Raw genomic sequence first — 21354 nt, 5'->3', positions numbered from 1 at the left:
GCCTGTTTCCACACTATGACTATAATTTTATGACCGCAATGAGGTTGGTTGGGAGATCGGAACTACGGCTTAGTTTATGAGCTTTACTGCTCATTGAGTACTCATGCAATGTTGAAACAAGGAACTGCAGATGCTGGTTTACAAAAAAAAAGGGGCACAAAGTGCTGGAGTAACTCAGCAGCTCAGACAGATTCTGTCAGACAGAACGGTCCCGACCCAAAGCGTCACCTATCCATGTTTTCCACAGATGCTGCCTGAACCCGGCACTGTGTGTCTACTCTTGAAACGTTGTGTGGCTTCAATGGTGGAGATGTGGTGACCATTTTTTACACAGCTCGCTAACGATATGGCAGTGTAGCGGCTATATTGTTGCGACCAATAGCCTGAATGCTGGACCTTTTGTCCCCGAAGCACGAGTTTGATATTTTAATGGGAAAATCAAAAAATTAAATTAAAAAAACACTTGGACAAGTACATGGACAGAAAAGGATGGAGGTATATGGGTCAGGCACAGTTAAATACGTTTAAGAAGGAACTGCAGATGCTGGAAAATCGAAGGTAGACAAAAATGCTGGAGAAACTCAGCGGGTGAGGCAGCATCTATGGAGCGAAGGGAATAGGCAACTTTTCGGGCCGAAACGTTGCCTATTTCCTTTGCTCCATAGATATGCTGCCTCACCCGCTGAGTTTCTCCAGCACTTTTGTCTACAGTTAAATAGGACTAGCTTGATTAGGCCACTTGGTCGGCATGGGCAAGTTGGGACAAAGGGCCCGTTTCCGTGATGTATCACTCTATGCCTAAGTCAAAGATAGCGACCAACTCAGGCGACTCTTTGTGTGCTGGTCACATAACTGGATCTGCATTCACGCATTACAATCCCTCCACTCTTTTAAATCTCTACTCCGACAGCAACATTTCTTACTTATGCAGGGAATGGAGGGATGTGCTCACCAAACAATGGCCAGCCAGCGACCTAGAGCAAACCCACCCATCTTAGTGCGCTGTCACACTCTCCCTGCCTACTCACACATAACTGGAATCTCAGCTCTCCCTCTCTGCGGCAGCTCCCATTTTGTCTCGACCCGAAACGTCACCCATTCCTTCTCTCCAGAGATCGATGCTGCCTGTCCCGCTGAGTTATTCCAGCATTTTGTGTCTATCTTCGGTTTGAACGAGCATCTGCAGTTTATTTTCTTTATTTTCCCATTCAAGGCTCGCCTCCTTTAACAAGCGACATGGGTGTTGGCAGAGGGATCATTGGGGGGTGGTAGGGGAGAGGGTGGTAAGGAGGAGGGGGGAGTGAGAGGGGGAGGGGGATGGAGCGAGACAGGGGGGGGGGGAAGAGAGGGAGGAGAGAGAGGAAGGAGGAGGGGAGAGAGGGGACGATTAGAGGGGAGAGGTGGGAGGGGGAGAAAGGTGGAGGAGAGAGGGCGGGAGAGAGCGAGGAGGAGGGGAGAGAGAGAGAGATGGGGAGAGAGGGAGGAGGGGAGAGAGGGGGAAGGGGGCGAGAGGAGGGGGAAGAGAGAGATGGGGAGAAAGGGAGGAGGGGAGAGAGGGAGAGAGGGGCGAGAGGAGGGGGGAAGAGAGGGAGGGGAGAGAAGGAGGTGGGGAGAGAGCGGGAGGTGGGAGAGAGGAGGGTGCGAGAGGGGGAAGAGAGGAAAGGGGGAGAGAGGGAAGGGGAAGTGGGAGGGAAAGAAGTCAGGGGGTCAAAATAATTCTTGCCTGTTTGCCACTTGCTTTTTTTTCTCAGCGTCTGCCTTTGAGGAAGGAACTGATAAAAATAGGATTACAATGCTGGTCCGACACAGTGCGAACCTCTGGAGCAAGGCAAGAATTCCTCATTGTGATTGATGCTTGAACAAATACACAGTGGATGGCCCACTTAGACAGGGCGACTGATGAAAAGGGATGTGGGCTTTCATCTTTCACATTGCCCAGACTGCAGTGCAACCTTCAATAAGCCTCTCGAAAAGACCTTGTGAATGTTTCCCGCGTTTCAATATTCTCTCCTCTCTCAAACCTTTCACTGCCAGCGAGCTCGATTGCCTTCAAGACGCAAGACATTAAATGTGGCGTCTTTACATTTAGCCGATGTTTTCCCTGAAGATTCCTGTGGAGTATTTTCTCAGCACGGTTCAGCTCAGAATGTCCCTTGACAGAAACAGGCCCTTTTGCCCATCACGTCCATGCCGGCTATATACCAATCCCATTTATCAACAGAGAAAACCTAGTCTTCTATGCTTGGGGCTTCAAGTGCTCATCTACGTGGGGTTGATATTGGTTTATTATTGTCATGTATACTGAGTTATAGTGACAAGCATCGCGTGCATGATGTCCAGTCAAATTATAACATACAAGCACTCCCTGACTTAAGGGTCTGTCCCATTTGGGCGTCATTTGCGCGTAACGCAGGTGGCGCGCGAAGATTTTGTGAATCCCAAAATCCTGGGGCTCCGCGCGTGACACTGCCTATGTCACCACGCACCAAGCGAGCGTAATACACGCCATGCGAGCGTCGTGATGCTTAAATGATGTCGCGTAAATGACGGGCAAATGACGCCCAAGTGGGACGGGCCCTTTAGGTAATAGGTGACTTATGTGAGCACGCACCTATGTGAACAATTCTTTAAGACTCCTGACACCCACATGGTCTCCTGATTGGAGCTTCCACATGGTCTCCGCGTCGGAGCTCCCCCCATGGCCTCTGTGGTGGAGCTCCCACATGGTCTCCTGATTGGAGCTCCCCCCATGGCCTCTGTGGTGGAGCGCCCACATGGTCACCGCATTGAAGCTCCCACGTGGTCTCAGTGTCAGAGCTCCCCCACCCCCCCCATGGTCTCCATGCCAGAGTTCTCCCGTGGCCTCCGCATCGAATAGCCAATTTACGCTGAGCAGTAGGATTTCCATTTCCGGCTTAATGTCCGACTTACACAAAGGTCTGCGGGACGTAACCAGAACGTAAGTCGGGGAGCCTCTGTAGTTGAGTACAATCATGCCAAACACAGGTAGTGCACAAAGAAAAATACCAGAGTGCAGAATGCAGTGCTATGGTGTTAGAGCATTGCGGTTACGGAGAAAGTGCAGACAAAGAAAATTGCAAGGTCCTCGATGAGGTAGGTTGGAATATCGGAACTACCTTCTAAATGTTATCTCTGAGAGTTCTCTGCCTCCACAGCCCCCTGAGAGAATGTCTTCCATATACACGACTGACAAAATGGCTGAATCCCCACCCCTTTAGTCAATGGGTAGGCAGATTATGGAAGAAGCTGAAGGACAACAGAGGAGAAGATGTAATTAAGGAAGAGGGAGTAATAAAGGGAAATATTGGATTGAGGGAGGAACTGAGAGGAAGGAAGGGAAGGACATGCATTGTGACCACTAGCCTGCTCCGCCATTTAATTATATTTGCGTGTAATGCAATCTTGGCCTGAGATCCATTATCCTGCCGGTTTCCTATAACCTGTGTCTCCCCTGTGGTTAATCCTCTTTGGCTTGCAGTGTATTCAATGACTCGGCTTCCACAATTGTTGGGGCTCACGTGTGTTTGTGGTCAAGAATCAAGAGTGTTTTATTGTCATTAAATAATTGATATTAGCAATGTATGACTGATATAAATGAAATGTTCTTATTATGTACTTGCTTCTAATAAAAATATTTGTAAAAAAAGATTTAAAAAAAGAGTGTTTTATTGTCAAATGTCCCACTAAGGAACAATGAAATTCTTTCTTGCAGTAGCAGAACAAAGGTGTAAACAGAGTACTCTGTAAAACCTATAATGACTCTTTCGAGAAGAATCCTCCACTAACCTTCAGTGGAAAGTCCTCTTCAACAGCACTGTGAGAATACCTTCACCATATGGTCTAGAAGACAACTTACCACCACCCAACTTGGTCAGCATGGGCAAGTTGGGCCGAAGGGCCTGTCTCTATGCAGTATGGATGTATGTGTAAATGTTGCTCTGTAGTTAGTGTGGATTCAATGGGTTGAAGGGCCTATTCTCATGCATAATGACTCTACTGTGTGCGAGAGAGGGAGGTGTGATCTCTGCTTCATAGATCAAGGTGCCCTTCCTCCTTTCCAGTTGATACGAGGCATTACATCAAACAAACAGGGCCAGGCAGTGCAAAGAACAAAATAGTCTGCTCTGTGACAAAGATTGAAAGCTCAAACACACCGTTTCATAAAAGGCCAAGCGCCTTGTGTAATCAGAGCTTCTTGCACACATCAGGAGGCTGGCGTCGAGCCAAGCAGTCAATTGAGGCGAGGAGCAAAGAGGCATTGTGTGCCTTCCACAATGACAGCTTACCTTCGTGTCGTGCCTTCCACAGGGTGAGATGTCTCCAGGGACTTTTGCCAGTGTGATTCAAGGTGGGAGACCAAAATAAGCTTGTCGATGAGGTAAGGTAAGTTTTAAGGAGCATGTTAAAGCAGTGGCACTATGGTGCAGCTGATAAGAGTTGCTGCCTCACAGTGCCATAGATCCCAGTTTGATCCTGACCTCGGTTGCTGTCCGTGTGGAGTTTGCACGTTTTCCCTGTGACCTCGTGGGTTTCCTCCGAATGCTCCGGTTTCCTCCCACATTCCAAACCCTTGCCGGTTTGTAGCTAATTGTCCTCTTTAAATTGCTCTTAGTGCGAAGGGAGTGGATGAGAAAGTGGTATAACATAGAAATAGTGTGAACAGGTGATCTCGCAGTTAAACAGAACTTTGTGCATACGGTGGACAGCATGGACTCAGTGGGCCGAATGGTCTGTTTCCATACTGCATCTCTAAACTAAACGAATGCAGAGCTTAGGGGAGGGAAGTCCAGCACGGACTCGGTGTTGTTTCCGCGCTGTATCTCTAAACCAAACTAAATTAAATTAACGATCTTGGCAGCTGATGGAAGAGCTATTAGTTGCGGGGATGAGGTCTCAACTTAAGGCATCGTCGAGCTGGGACCAGTGCCGATTGATGAGCGTAAAGCACAGCTGCGAGAGCTACTACCTCACAGCTCCAGTGACATGGGTTCAATCCTGACCTCCAATGCTGTCTGTGCGGAGTTTGCAGGTGATCCCGGTGCGTTGGTTTCCTCCGGGTGTTCTGGTTTCCTCCGAAAGCCCAAAGACATGTGGATTGGTGGGTTAAATGGTAAATTGACCCTAATGTTTAAATGAGTGGTAAAATTTTGGGGGGGGGGGGGGGTGTTACAGTGAGAATAAAATAATAAAATGGGATTGGTGCAGAATTGGTCTAAGTTGGTTCTTGTTGGCATAGTTTTGGAATTGTAGTCATACAACACAGAAATAGGAACTTCGGCCCATCTTGTCCATGCCAACCAAGATGCCCCATCTATGCTAGTCCTACCTGCCCACGTATGGCCCACAACCATTGCTATCCAAGTACCCATCCAAATGCCTGTTAAATGTTGTTATAGTTCCAGCCTCAACTACCTCCTCTGCCAATTCGTTCCATATACAGGATCTACCACCCCACTGTGTGAAAAAGTTGCTGCTCAGCTTCCTAATAAATCTTTCCCCTCGCACCTTAAACCTATGTCCTCTGGCTCTTGATTCCCCTACTCTGGGTAAAAGACTGTGCATTCACCCCATCTATTCCCCTCAAGATGTTACATACCTCTATAAGATTGTACCTCAGCCTTCGGCCCACCGAGTCTGCGCTGACCAGTAATCCCCGTACACTAACACTATCCATCACACACGGGACAATTTACAATCTTTATCAAAGCCAACTAACCTCCAATGCTGTACGTCTTTGGAGTGTGGGAGGAAAGCGGAGCTCCCGGGAAAAATCCGTACGGTCACGGGGAGAACGTGCAAACTCCGTACAGACAACACCCGTGGTCAGGATCGAACCCGGGTCTCTGGCGGTGTAAGACAGCAACTCTACCGCTGAGCCACCGTGCCAGGTCACTTGGTGGGCAGAAGGGTATGCTTCCCTTTGGGTCTCCGTTTGGTTTTCCTGGTGTCTCTCTGACCTCCCACTCTGCCGCTCCCAGGATCCCTGACCCACACCACCCCCTCACCCATTCCCAGGGTCTCTGATACCCCCCCCCCCCCCACACCCTCTCTCACCTCCCTCGCAGCCACTCCCAGGAAGAACACCGCTCACTGCTAGCAGCGTGAACATCGGTGCAGAGATCACTCAGCTGGTGCCAGAGAGTCTGACCAGGTTCATCACTTTGCACAGCAGTCTGCCTGTCCCCTTGCCAACTTGACTAATTCTTATTCTTTAAAGAACATGCACTTTAAAGGTTATTAAGTGTAACTGCTGGCAGCGTCGAGGAGCCACGTGTTATTTCCGTGTCTAATTGATGAGGTGGAGAGCTGAGCAACAAACTCTCTCTCAGAGCGTTAACGAACCACGGACCCATCGGAGGCTGGCGGCTTAATAGGGGCACAGAGTGGTGCAGCACGGAAATAGCCCCCCACCCTGCCATATTTACAGGGGGACAGAGACGACAGCTAATCCTCTCACAACCATTCCAATAGACAAGTTTCCTTTCATTTGGTGCTTTAGTTGTAAATTTGTAGCACTGACCACTTGCTTAGCTTTCTGCACGCCATCTTCCCAAGCAGTCAGTTATGCAGCACAGAAACAGTCTGAGGAAGGGTCTCCACCCGAAACGTCACCCATTCCTTCTCTCCAGAGATGCTGCCTGTCCCGCTGAGTTACTCCAGCATTTTGTGTCTATCTTTGACAGAGACAGGCCCTTCAGCCCAACCTGCCCATGGCAACCAATATGCCCCACCTAACCTCGACCCATTCGCCTGCATTTGGCCCATACTCCTCTACACCTTTCCTATCCATGTACCCAGCTAAGTGTCTTTTAAATGTGGCTATTGTACCTGCTTCAACTACCTCCTCTGGCAGCTCGTTCCATACTCTCACAGTCCTCTGAATCAAAAAGATGCTCCTCACGTTCACATTAAATTTTCCCCCTCTCACGTTGTCCTCTGGTTCTTGATTCCTCGACCCTAGGTAAAATAATCCGTGCATTCACCCTATCTATTCCTCTCATGATTGTATACACCTCCATAACATCACCCCTTAGCTTCCTGCACTGAGGAATAAAGTCCCAGCCTATGCAACTCCCTATAGCCGTCTCCCTATAGCTCGGGCACTCGAGTCCTGATAACATCCTTGTAAATCCTCTCTGCACTTTTGCCTACAGTTAAGATTGAATATTTTTGCCTAGTTCAATCCCTGGGGCTACTTTGACGCAACATACTGGCTTATTATTGTCTACTGTTCCAGGATACAGTGAAAAACTGTGTTTTGTGTGCTGTCCAGGCTAAACATACTCTACCGTCCCACCAGCTGGTTTCCCTCCCATGATCTCCACAACTCTCTTTACTCCTGCAAAGAGTTCCTCACAACCAATGTTTTTTTACCAAACCTCTGATCGCCTGTCCTATTATCTCCCAATGTAGCTTCGTTTTTTACTTCTTCTGATGACTGCCCCTGAGCTAAGTGCCTCACAGTTCGATTTCAGACATTGGAACAGCGTGGGTTTTCTCCGAGATCTTCGGTTTCCTCTCACACTCCAAAGACGTACAGGTTTGCAGGTTAAATGACTGCTATAAATGGGAAATTGTCCCTAGTGTGTGTAGGGTAGTGCTAATGTGGCGGGGATCGCTGGTCGGTGCAGACTCGGTGGGCCGAAGGGCCTGTTTCTGCTCTGCAATGTTGAGGAACTATATTCTACACTCTGTATCTTTCCCTTTTCTCTACCTATTGCACTTGAGATTGGTTTATGTATAGTATTATCTCATTTAAATGGATTTCATGCAAAAGAAAGCTTTTCACTCCGCCTCAGTACAAAGAATAATGAACCTAACCCTTACAGTATTTGGGCAGTGATTAGTGCGGGTGTCATGAGATATGGGGGAAGGCAGGAGAATGGGATTGAAAGGGGAAGAAAGATCAGCCATGATTAAATTGCGGAATAGACTGGATGGGCCGAATGGCCTAATTCTGCTCCTATCACTTATGACCACGAGCGGGCATTTGTACGACGTGATCATGCGACTCCTCGCTCATCCGCCATTTTAATGCACGTGTTGAACAATTCCATGACAGGACTTGTTTGCTAACTCTGAGTCTGAAGACATTTTTTGGCTCGTCAAATTAAAATGAGGTGTGAAACATCGGCGATTGCTGTCAAGCAAAATCTCGCCCCAAAAGGAAGCAAAGTGATTCATGACTTTGGGCAAGGAAGTCCGGATAAACTTGTATCTTGTGGAAGATTAGACCTCTCGTTCATCTCAAGCCTGAAAATACATTCTGGCAGTGCTTGCCCTATCCGGTGACCCCAATATGTCAACTCGTAGTGTATTCAGTCAGACAGGCAAATTGCGATTAGGTTTAGTAAAGGTTTTCAGACCTTGCAATTATGTAATTCAACACCTCTGCTGCATTGTAGTAAGATCCAGTCATGCAGAATTGGAGCTAGGGCCATAACCAGTTTGGCTCATATTTATTTACATTTGTAACATCAGAGGTCCCTTTTTGTTCCACTCATCCTGACTGAAACTCTTTTGGTTTCTGCTCGAGAAACTCAATCTTCTTCTTTTTCTCCTTCACGAGAAGTGGACAGTACCAGCATTCATTATCCACCGTTAATTACCCCCAAGCTAAGGAGCTAGTAGGTGAAAACAACATCGGGAGGTCCAGACTCACATAAAGGCCTAAACTGATTGAGAATAGTATAGAAGTGGGCAAAACACACACCTCTAGATTCAGGGACAGATTCTTCCCAGCTGTTATCAGGCAACTGAACCATCCTACCACAACTAGAGAGCAGTCCTGAGCTACTACCGACCTCAATGGGGACCCTCGGACTATCTTTGATCGGACTTTACTGGTTTTACCTTGCACTAAATGTTATTCCCCTATCATGTATCTCTACACTATGGGTGGCTCAATTGCAATCATGTATTGTCTTTCTGCTGACTGGTTAGCATGCAACGGAAACTTATCATTATACATGTGACATAAACTAAAACTGAACTGATTTTATTCCTTGAAGGGCATTGGATGGGCCGAGTAGGATAAGTTTTTAAACCACAATCCTGGGATTCCATAGTCATCCTCACTTATACAATCACTTTTAGTTTTAAATGTGAAAATTATTTATATATACTTGCATTTAAATTCCTCCAGCTGCTTTGATGTGATTTCTAACTCATGTCTCTGGATTAGTGGCACAGAACTCTGAGTGCTAGTCATAGGAAAAATTGGTGAGCAATGGGACTTCATTGCAGGTCAGCAAAGACACGATGGGCCGAATGGGCTCCTTTCATGCCGAAAATCAACTTAACCAAAGCAGTATTAAGTCAATTAAAGCATCATCCCTGATCTGGGTATTTCTCCGTGTGTTACTGTGAGAATGAGCAAGCCGGCACTGTTCAGGGCCTGATTCAGATATCAATGGGAAAACTGGAATACCTGTAAATACCACCTCTGGTTTAACCGTACGGCAGAAACTAGCTGCAGACGGCCGCACTGTCAGACATTTAACGAGACCCAGTCTGCCCCCTCCAGCCATCATAAAAGATGCCAACACACCCAGGGAGAGGCAAGGTTTTTTTTCCCAGAGTGCGTTTGCTGAAACTGTTTCCCTGATCAACATGAAGAACACATTATCAGGTCATTATCACCATGCTGCTTGTAGGAGCTTGCTGTTTGAAAGTTGGCTGCTGTCCTTCCCACATTTCACATGGTGACTGCGCATCAAGGGCCTGGCTGTGGAGGGCCTTGAGATACCCCGAGCCCATGAAAGGCCCAGTCCCTTCCTCCTTTACAATGGGAGGTAGTCCGCACTCCGCAGCCCGTTAACCTGCTCCACCAGTCCCCACCCCTTTAACGGGAAGGCAAATGACTGAGTTTAGACACAATGTGTAAGAAAGAACTGCAGATGCTGGTTTAAATCGAAGATAGACACCTAAAAACCTATTAAACACCACTATTGTATCGCTCAGGGCTGCCAACTCTCACGCATTGAGCGTGAGAATCACGCATTTCGCCAAATTCTCACGCTATCACGCTGATCACAAATTTGTCACGCTCTGTCGTGTGAGGAAACCAAAGATTTCTGAGAAAATCCACACGGTCACGGGGAGAACGTACAAACTCCGTACAGACAGCACCCGTAGTCAGGATCGAACCCGGGTTCCTTGCGTTGCAAATGCTATAAGGCAGCAACTCTACCGTGTCACCCTAAACATCTCTAAACATAATTTGATATACTTCTGGAGTATCTCCTTAACCTCTGGTGTCCTTAAGAAAACAATCCAAGTTTGCCCTACCTCTCCTTGTAGCCAGCACCCCCTCCTTATCCCAGCAGCATTCTGGTACATATCTGGTCGACCTCAGGTCAGCTTTCACTGAGCACTTTAAATGAAGAAGGAGAAGGCCGTGCGGCTGAAATGGCCAACGGTTCAGCAGAAGCCGAGGCCTAAGCTGGAGGAGCTTGGAGGTTTCAGCAACCATGGGGGACCTCATCTACGGAATTCATCAGCTCCCAATGGATAATTCATGTGATAGGAGCAGAATTAGGCCATTTGGCCCATCATGTCTACTCTGCCATTCAATCATGGCTGATCTATCTTTCCCTCTTAGCCCCATTCTCCTGCCGTCTCCCCATAAACTCTGACACCCGTACTAATCAATAATCTATCTATCTCTGCCTTAAAACTATCCATTGATTTGGCCTCCACAGCTTACTGTTATTATTACAGCTGGGGTAAGGGGAGTCTGGTCAACCTGAGGTTAATACATTGGAACAAGGTAAGTAGGTTTCAACGGTCTTCTTAGTGAAGATAGCAGGGAGGGTTTAATGGAAGTGGGGGTAGCAACTCCACTGCACAATAGCCAGGGACTGAAGGCTTGGTTTCCAAAGCCTTTCCAACTTCCAGAGAGATTGGACTTTGGAATCTGTATTGGTGAAGAGATGATGGAGGAGATTATTTGAAAAGGAAGGTGAGGACTTTGGAACAGGGACACGAGGGGGACCCGATGCAGAGGTAAAAGGGTGAAAGGTGAGGGAGACAAGGGCTGGCAGAGGTTCCGATCGGCTCAATGATGAAGGAAAAAAATTAGTTATATACTGGAGGTGGACACAAAATGCTGGAGAAACTCAGCAGGACAGGCAGCATCTCTGGAGAGAAGGAATGGGCGACGTTTCGGGTAGAGACCCTTCTTCAGACTGATGTCAGGGGAGGGGGCGGGACAAAGGTAGAATGTAGTCGTGGACAGTAAGACTGGTGGGAAAACTGGGAAGGGGAGGGGATGGAGAGAGATAACAAGGGCTATCTGAAGTTAGAGGTCAATGCTCACTGGGGTATAAACTATCCAAGCAAAATATGAGGTGCTGCTCCAATAGATATATTGGACTGGGGTTCATCTTGCACAGTGATTAAGCAATCTTGTTACGCACTCAATCACCGATGCTGACAAGTTACTTCCAGCTTAATGCCTTTGTCGTGGGGCACGTTCACCCTGCTTTCTTCTCCCCCAGATGTGTAGACATCTGCTGGGCGTTCACTGTTATGATCGAGTTTCCGAGGCTTTTGCAGCCTCTCTACGTCTCGCCTCCTTCCTGACTTCTACCTGCTTCGAAAGCCAATGGCCTGGGGGCACCATGGTCTGCTGTCTCTGCTCTTCCAGAAGCCCAGTCCCGAGCAGGGGTGGGGTGGGAGGGAGATCCATCTGCACTCCGAGTCCCTCCCTGCCAGAAGCTACTTTTTAATCCTGTCGGCTACACATCCAGACTCCCAGTGCAACAGAACCCTTTGATATGACCCCCCGCTAGACAGAGAAACAGCGGGATAAGCCAGCACCATCCCATATTATTTTACAAGCCTGCGTTCCTGTCTAAATATAGAACGTCACCATAAATGTAATGGTCTGCAGCACTGTTTTTTCAGGAACTTCATTTTCTCATTATTTCAGTTTCCTTCTACTACTTTGGAGCCATGTTTAATCTGTTGCTTGCACAGTTCTAAGACCGACACTCACCTTGCAATCCTCTCCCAGCTTAGTGAAGGAGACAGAGTAAATGTGACACGGGCATTAGTGGAGGAGTGGTATGTCAGCATATGATGCATTTGTAGACTAATACTGCAAACCAGAATTTCCAGCCTACAAGGAATTCTAAAGGGCCTGTCCCACCAGCATGCGATTGCATGCGTCTAGCGCGACCAAACGGAAGCGGAGTTCGTGCTGAGTTCGCGCTAAGCACACGGTAAGTACGCGCGTGACGTAATTTACGTCAAACTCACCAAAGAGCTGGGCAGGAGGCAGGCCGACTGAATTTGGAAGTCGCATGGCATCGGGCGGTGTTGTCATTGCGCAACGCCACGTGCTAGGCGTACGCCGTCAAGATGCTGCATACGACGTCAAGACGCTGCGTACGGCGTCGTGATGCTGCGTATGCCCGTCGAGACGTTGCGCTCGGCCTCAATGCGGCTGCGGGCCGAAAGGCCGTTGACGCGCGAGATTTTCGAACAGTGCAAGATTTTTGGGGCCCCGCGTGATGTCGGGACCAGCCCAGCACAACTCCATACCCCTCCGCCGATCGAAGTGGGACTGGCCCCGCGAGGCCGTACGCCTCAAGCGACCACGTTTGGTCGCGCTAGATGCATGCAATCGCATGCTGGTGGGACAGGATCTTAAGGGCTATCATCCTTTGGAGGAAGGTTAATTTTATTCACATTATTGTACATATGATCCCAGGCTTCAGATAGAGACAATTGTTTATCTTCAAACCTCAGGGTGGCACGGTGGAGCAGCGATAGAGTTGCTGCCACCTGATCTGCTGAGCATTTTCTGCCGCCAGAGCCAGGTGTGGAGTACTCTGTGTGGTTTGTACGTTTTCCCCGTGACCTGCGTGGTTTGTCCCCGGGAGCCCCCGTTTCTTCCCACACTCCAAAAACGTACAGGTTTTGTAGGTTAATTGGCTTGGTAAAATTGTAAATTGTCCCTAATGTGCGTAGGATAGTGCGGGGATCAATTGTCGGCGCGGACGCGCTGGGCAGAAGGGCCTTTTACCACGCTGTATCTCTAAACTAAACTAAACTAAACTCTCCAGCTCACTTTCACAAAGCCAGGTGGGGGTGTAGCTCAGCGCAGTGGTGCAACGGCTTTCTCCGGCTTTCTCCCACATCACAAAGACGTGCAGGTTTGCGGGTTAATTGGCCTCTGTAAATCGCCCCTAATGTGCAGGGAGTGGATGTGAAAGTGGGATAACATAGAACTAGTGTGATCAGGTGATTGATGGTTGGCATAGACGCGGTGGGCTGAATGGCCTGTTTCCATACTGTATTTCAATTAAGATCCACATGAACACTGGCAACACACAGTCCTCCATCACACACCCAACAATTACCCATCCAGAGGTAAAACTGGATGACTTAAACCTTGATCCTGCTTTAGATCCTGAGCTGAGGTTTCTACCACTTATGCTGGCCATCACCAGAACTCTCTCTGTCCATTTCTGTAACAATATTCAATTATTCTGCTGCAGAAAACCTCATACATGCTTTGGTCAACCACAAGTCTGGCTATCCCAACAGTTTCCCATTGTACATCCATGAATAACAAAACAGCTGCAGATTACCAGAATGCTGCCGGAATTAGAGGGTATAAACTTGAAGGGGACCTTGGACAAACTTGGATTGTGTACTCTGGAGCGTTGGATGCAGAGGGGAGACCCGATGGACATTTAGAAAATTATGAGAGGAATAGATAGGGTAGACAGTCAGAAACAGAAAGGACAGCAATGAGGGCAGAGCATTATGGTGAGAGGGGCAAAGTCTAAAGGAGATGTGCACGGCAAGTTTTATAACAGGGAGGGGGGTGGTGGGTGGCCTGGAATGTGTTGTCAGGGGTGATGGTGGAGGCAGATGGGACAGTGGCATTTAAGAGGCTTTGGGCTGGGCAATGGAGGGATATGGATCAGTGCAGGTTAGTTTGACTTTGCATCAGATTGTTGAGGTAGTTGAGCCTATTTGAGGCAGGGACAATTGCAACGTTTAAGAAACATTTGGATAGGTTTAGGGCAGGTTTAGAGGAATATAGGCCAAATGCAGGCAGGTGGGACTAGTGTAGCTGGGAAATGTTGGTTGGTATGGGCAGGTTGGGCCTGTTTATACACTGTGTGACTATCACATTTGGAGCGGACATTGTGGGCCGAAGGGCCTGTTCTATGTGCTATGTAGATGCTGGAAATCCAAGTTTGTTTCGTCCACAGAGTCATCTCTAATGGATGACAAGGGTTACCGGGAGAAGTTAGGAGAATGGGGTGAGGAGGGAGAGATAGATTAGCCTTGATTGAATGGCGGAGTAGACCTCATGGGCCGAATAGCCTAATTCTGCTCCTATTACTTGTGCCCTAATGATCCTGAAGCAGCAGCTCAGCATCTTTCTCCACGGATGTCGCCTGACCTACTGAGCATTTTCTGCTTTTATTACATTCTCTCCAACCTTGCTGACGGGACAAACCGCAGACATCCCACACTTACCATGGAGTGCCGTATATCTGAAACCCTTTCACCGTCACTTCTGAGTCTTGCACGTAAACACAGTTGGTGAGAAGAGACTGGACATTGTCAAAGTCCTCGGGCTTCAACTTGGAGACGGATGGGAAGCGGTAATAATCCTGCTTCACCAGCTCGGCAATGAAGTCCTTATCAAACGTCAGTTCATGGTTTCCAGCGATGACTATTTTATATTCATAGGGAAGGGTTCCTGTAATTGCAAATGAGACACTTAATTACAACCTTCTTTCCTTGTTAAACACGCTCAAGGATCGCGTAAAGGGCAAGACAAGGAATGTTTTTGAGAAACGAAAAAAAGCTGCCGGAGCAATTGTCGCAATAACAACAAAGGTTGCACCAGGCACCATTAATCTTCCTTAATTATCCAATAAACAGAGCAGGGCCCCAGTTCCCCCGATTTTTATAGAGCTGAATAAAGCTGCGTATTTAACAGGCAGAAACATTCTGTGAGATCAGAGGGCTACAAAGAATCCTGATGAGCCGTTCAGCTTTTCCCAGTTTTTTTTTGTTATCCCACTCTAATTGACGATGACATCGCAAATGGTGGTGAAATTGTGAGGCGTGATGATGCCACTGCAAGCCTCGCATGTGTCACCACACACCCCAGTGACATCAGCACAAGTCTCGTTGATGTCACCGCAATTCCCAATCGTGCCATCAACAATTGTGCCTGATGACAGCACCGCAAGTTTTGATGATGCCACTTCGAATGCCAGTAGCGCCATCACAGGCCACGGTGACACCACCACAAGTTTCGATGATGCCACTGCAAGTCCCAGTGAGGGTCTTAATGACATTACCAAAGTTTCAGACTATGTCATTGCAAATCCAATCTATGGCATCACAGGTCTGGATGACATCACCGCAAGTCTTGATGATATCACTGCAAATCCCCGGTTGTGTTAAAGAAGGAACTGCAGATGCGTCACCTATTCCTTCGCTTCTTCTGCACCCCAGCGGTATGAGCATTGACTTCTCTAATTTCAGATAGTCCCTACTTTCTCCTCCCCTCAGCCCACTTGCTCCTCCTCTTCCTTTCTTCTTCCAGAACCCCCCACCCTCACATCAGTCTGAAGAAGGGTTTTGACCCGAAAAGTTGCCTATTTCCTTCGCTCCATAGATGCTGCCTCACCCGCTGAGTTTCTCCAGCATTTCTGTCTACCCCAGTTGTGTTCCCAATGGCATTACCACAGGTCTGGATGATGTCATTGCAAACCCAAGCTATGGGATCACAGGTCCCAATGACATCACCACAAGTCCAAATGATGTCACTGCAAGTCCCAGTTGTGCCATCTCTGGGCCTGATGCAGTCCCAAAGATTGAACAATGCCATCGTCAATTCTTGGTTGACCTTCTTCCTTCTCCCCGCCCCCCCCACCCCCCACCCCAACATCAGTCTGAAACATTCCGAAACGTCACCTATTCCTAGATGCTGCCTCACCCGCTGAGTTTCTCCAGCATTCTTGTCTACCTAGGTTGGCCTTAATGCCCATCCCCATCACAGAACCCACTATCACCAGTAAAGAATTGTCAGGGACATTTGATGAACCTGACAACAGGAACATACAAGATTGATACATTGGTCCGAATGGCAACATGTAGCCAATAACCCAATTCCATCTCTTGTATCGTCAATAGGTAGATCTTCCATCCCTGAGCCACGGTTGCATGTTCTAATCCACTTCAGAGACCTAAGCACAAAACACTGAGAACTCCCCTGCATTACTGAGAGAAGATTGCATTTGAAACTCGACATGAATCCGAGCATCTTTTGGCTAATCCCAAGGATGATCCATGTTGCTTCCAAGAATGTTAACAAAACATTTGGATAGAACTGTCCATCTGGGCAGAAGTAACACGTGAAATGGTTTTAGTTTTTAGTTTAGTCTATACAGTACGGAAACAGGCCCTTCGGCCCACCGAGTCCGCACAGACCATAGATCCCCGTACACTAGCACTATCCTACACACTACAATCTTTACTAAAGCCAATTAACCTACAAACCAGTATGTCTTCGGAGGGTTGGAGGAAACCGGAGCATCCGGAGGAAAAAAAAAATCACATGATCACGGGGAGAACGTACAAACTCCGTTCAGACAGCACCAATGGGCAGGATCGAACCTGGGTCTCTGGCGCTGTGAGGCAGTAACTCTACCGCTGCACCACCGTGTCCCATACAAGACATCGTGGAGCGAGGCTACACCTACATTAAAGCAGCACATCAAAAATAATTCCTCAGAAACAGGAGCACAGAGCTTCAGTCGTGAAACTTTGCAGTCCCATCGCACAAACTGGGTTTTGCCGAGATTGCAATTTCTTCCTCATAATTCTTTGAAGGAAGAACATTATGAAGAAAAATTGCTCTTTAAAAATAACAGGAGCCCTGGGCTTAAAGGGAATGCCAAATACTCTTGCAAAGAAATTCAGCACCAGGCTGTTTCTTCAGCAGTACGAGACCCAAAAACCTTGCGCCCCTTCCTCCTGAGTGAAGGGCAGGAATGGCTATTGCCAGGTCACTAGAACACAGAACATAGAACAGAACAGGATCAGGCCTTTTGGCCCACAATGTCTGTGCTGAACATGGTGCCTTAATATCATGTCATAGGAGCAAAAGCAGGCCATTCGGTCCAACGAAAATACTCCCCCATTCAATCATGGCTGTATTATTTCCCTCAAACCCATTCTCCTGCCTTCTCCCCATAACCCCCGACACCCATATTAATCAAGCATTTGTCAATCTCCACCTTAAAAATATTCATTGACTTGGCCCCCACAGCCTTCTGTGGCAATGAATTCCACAGATTCACCACCCTCTGACTAAAGAAATTTCTCATCTCCTTTCCCAAGGTACATCCTTTTATTCTGAGGCTATGGCCTCTGGTCCGAGACTCTCCCACTAGTGGAAACCCAGTCCACATCCACTCTATCCAGGCCTTTCACTATTCAGTACGTTTCAATATGACACCCCCTCATCCTTATAAACTCCAGCGAGTATAGGCCCAGTGCCGACAAACGCTCATCATATGTTAACCTAACCTTCCCTGGGGTCGTTCTTGTAAACCTCCTCTGGACCCTCTCCAACATCCTTCCTCAGATGTGGGGGCTGGAGCTGCTCACAATACTCCAAATGTGGTCTGACCACTGCCTTATAAAGCCTCAGCATTGCATTTGCCTTCCTTACTAGCCATTCGACTTGCAAAACGACTCTTTGGGAATCGTGGACCAGCACTCCCAAGTCCCCTCTGTGCGCCTCCCCTCTCCTTTGCGCCCCTCCTCTCTGCCCGCCTCCCCTTTGCCCGCCTCCCTTTTGCGCCCCTCCCCTCTGCGCCCCTCCCCTCTGCCCACCTCCCCTCTGCCCACCTCCCCTCTGCGCGCCTCCCCTATTGTTCCACACCAACCACCGCAGATCCTAGTGAGAAGGCATCGCACAAAGTGCACATTCGAAGCTCGCCTCCCAAATCCTGCAAGTCCACAGAACACACGATCAATTAACCCAGGGCAATTTCTTCGGTTTTCTGGAACTGCTCAACTCAGGTGATGAGTTAAATCGGGTGACAGCAAAAGGAATGACCCCAAGAGCACAAGGCAGCGTTTTGCGAGACACAAATCCATTTTTAACTCCCACGTATTAATCCCAGTGAAAGCGGTGACCCTGGATTAATCTTGCGTCACTTTGGTTTCTAGGTGACTAACGGCCGTGTGGCGGCTCCTGTTATTAATGTCACAAATTTTATTCCCATAAATTAGAACCGTGATTAGATTAATTCCTAAAAAATGCAAACTGAGAGAAAACGGCAACGGTGAGGTTGTGAACATTTGTTATCCGGGTCCGTAGCCGAGGCCTCTTGAGTTATTGGTTGTTAACACAACCACAACATTGGCACGGGCAAGTATAAAATTAATCTCCTGGGTGGTTGCAAGCAAAGTAAGAAATTAGAGAAAGTTCAGATCTTTCTCATCCACACAATCCATCCAGTAGTTGATTGCAGGCATTGATTCCATTCCCTTGATAGCTCCCATTGCACTTCTGTAGAAGATGGATCATAGAACAATAGCTCAGACACAGGCCTTTTAGCCCACAGTGTCTGTGCTAAACACGATGCCAAGTAACAGGCAGAGATAGATAGAATCTTAGGTACACAGAAATGCTGGAGAAACTCAGCGGGTGCAGCAGCATCTATGGAGCGAAGGAAATAGGCAACGTTTCGGAACGAAACGTTGCCTATTTCCTTCGCTCCATAGATGCTACTGCACCCGCTGAGTTTCTCCAGCATTTTTATGTACCTTTGATTTTCCAGCATCTGCAGTTCCTTCTTAAATAGATAGAATCATGATTAGTATGGGTGTCGGGGGGCTACGGGGAGAAGGCAGGAGCACGGGGTTAGGAGGGAGAGATAGATCAGCGATCATTGAATGGCGGAGTAGACCTAATAGACAGAATGGCCTAATTCAGCTCCTATTATGAACTTATGAACACTAATCCAACCTGCCTTCACGTGGCCCACAACCTACCATTCACCGCATATCCACGTGCCTCTTAAACGCGGCAGAGTGACACAGCGGTAGAGTTGCTGCCTCACAGCGCCAGAGATCCGGGTTCGATTCTGACTACGGGTGCTCCGTTTGTACGTTCTCCCTGTGACGGCGTGGGTTTTTCCCCGGGTGTTTCGGTCTCCTTGCACATTCCAAAGACAGCACAGGTTTTGTAGGTTCATTGTCTGTAGCGTGTAGGATGGCGTTAGTGTACAGGGATCGCTGGTCGGTGCAGACTCGGTTGGCATTCGGGCCGGTTTCTGCGCAGTATCCTTGCGCTAAACTAAAACTAAAGGTTACAATCATATCCGTTTCCACCAACACCCCTGGCTACGCGTTCCAGACACCTGCCAACTTCAGTGGAGAAACAACTTGCCCTGCGCATCTCCTTGCCCCCCTCACCTTAAAGCTTTAAATTTTAGAGATACAGTGAGGAAACATAGAAACATAGAAAATAGGTGCAGGAGTAGGCCATTCGGCCCTTCGAACCTGCACCGCCATTCAATATGATCATGGCTGATCATCCAACTCAGTATCCTGTACCTGCCTTCTCTCCATACCCCCTGATCCCTTTAGCCACAAGGGCCACATCTAACTCCCTCTTAAATATAGCCAATGAACTGGCCTCAACCATCTTCTGTGGCAGAGAGTTCCAGAGATTCACCACTCTCTGTGAAACAGACCCTTCGGCTCACCGAGTCCACGCCGAACAGAGATCACCCCGTACACTTGCCCTATCCTACACTCGGGACAATTACATTTTTTTACCAAAGCCAATTAACCTACAAAAATGTACGTCTTTGGAGTGTGGGAGGAAACCTGAGCACCTGGAGTAAACCCACACGGTCACAGGGAGAACGTACAAATTCTGTACAAACAGCACCCGTAGTCAGGATTGAATCTGCCAATTGTGCTGCCTTATGCTCTCTAGTCTTTGGCATTTCATATCATATCATGGCATTTCATATCATAATTTTATATACTCCTATTGTGTCACCCGTAACCTTTGATGCTACAGGGAAAACAATCACTCCTCCTAGTTAATACGCCCCTAATCCAGACGGCATTTTAGTAAACCTCTTCTGCGCTCTCTACAAAGCTTCCACATCCTTCTTGTAAATCAGAACTGCAGACAATACTCCAAATGCAGCCCAAATAAAAACTTAGAGATCTATCACAACTTCCTGATTGTTATAGTTTACTTTAGTTTTGTTTAGCTGAGAGATACAACAGGGAAACAGGCACTTCGGCCCACCGTGTCTGCGCCGCCCAGCGATCCCTGCTCACTAACATTATCCGACACACACTAGGGACAATTTTAAAATTTACCAAGCCAATTAAGCTACAAACCTGCACGTCCTTGGAGTGTGGGGGGCCCGAGCACCCGGGGAAAACCCACGTGGCCACAGGGCCAACGTACAGACAGTGCCCCTAGTCAGGATCGAACAGGGGTCTCTGGCGCTGCAAGGCAGCAACTCTACTGCTGCGCCACCGTACCATATGGGATGACCAGTATGCCAAACTCCACACGTGGCCCAACCAAAGTCTTGCGGAGCTGCATCATGCCTTCCTGACACTTGCACTCAATACTCCCCAAAAACACATAAAATGAACCCGTCAGAGTGGAAGAGGAACGTTCTCTGAATGAGCGGGTGGAGCTTTTCGATATGGGAGGAATAGTGACACTGGGGCTATTAAAAAGTTGCTTTATTGTATAAAGGGAAATCTAATTAGTGAAAATTCAGACCATCTTTCCCTGCTGCGATTGTCCAAACACAGCCCAGGCTCACACACGAGCCAAGCTACCAAGAAATGGTTTAATTACTTGCAAGGTTGCAAAGGGCAAATCCTTCTGCTGAAATAACGCTCGCGGCAGACTGAAACAATATTAAGTTTGAAACCCTGCCAATAAAAACATTTCCACTGATACCATCACCCTTTGCAGACACGAGCACTCAGACTTCAGAGGGAGCCTCATACACACAAGTATGGTTCAGTCGGGGCGACAGGACCTCCAGCCTTCCCAGGCAATATCCAGCCAGATTGTAAGGTACTGATTTAATTCTCCGTTGCTCAGATGGAGAAGGTAAAATTCCTCAGATAGACACAAAAAGCTGGGGTAACTCAGTGGGTCAGACTGCGCCTCTGGAGAAGAGAAATAGCTGACGTTTCGGGTCGAGACCCTTCTTCAGACTGAGAGTCAGGGGAGGGGGAAGCGATGGATATGGTAGGTGATGACGAGAAATATAGAACAAATGA

The 21354-nt window shown here is 48.0% G+C and overlaps 1 protein-coding gene across 2 annotated transcripts in view; it reads right to left on the bottom strand.

The window, feature by feature from the left end:
* mpped2 (metallophosphoesterase domain containing 2) overlaps positions 1-21354 on the bottom strand; it is a 130702-nt gene that overhangs the window by 45678 nt on the left and 63670 nt on the right. For both annotated transcript variants that reach the window (XM_033038797.1, XM_033038798.1), the window contains exon 4: positions 14527-14752. In XM_033038797.1, coding sequence (XP_032894688.1) covers positions 14527-14752 — 226 coding nt within the window. The remainder of the gene's footprint in view (positions 1-14526; positions 14753-21354) is intronic.

The sequence above is a fragment of the Amblyraja radiata genome, chromosome 20, assembly GCF_010909765.2.
Source record: "Amblyraja radiata isolate CabotCenter1 chromosome 20, sAmbRad1.1.pri, whole genome shotgun sequence".
NCBI classification, from domain to species: Eukaryota; Metazoa; Chordata; class Chondrichthyes; order Rajiformes; family Rajidae; genus Amblyraja; species Amblyraja radiata.
Note: the sequence above shows the minus strand (reverse complement) of the source record. Positions and strands in the feature narration are given on the sequence as shown.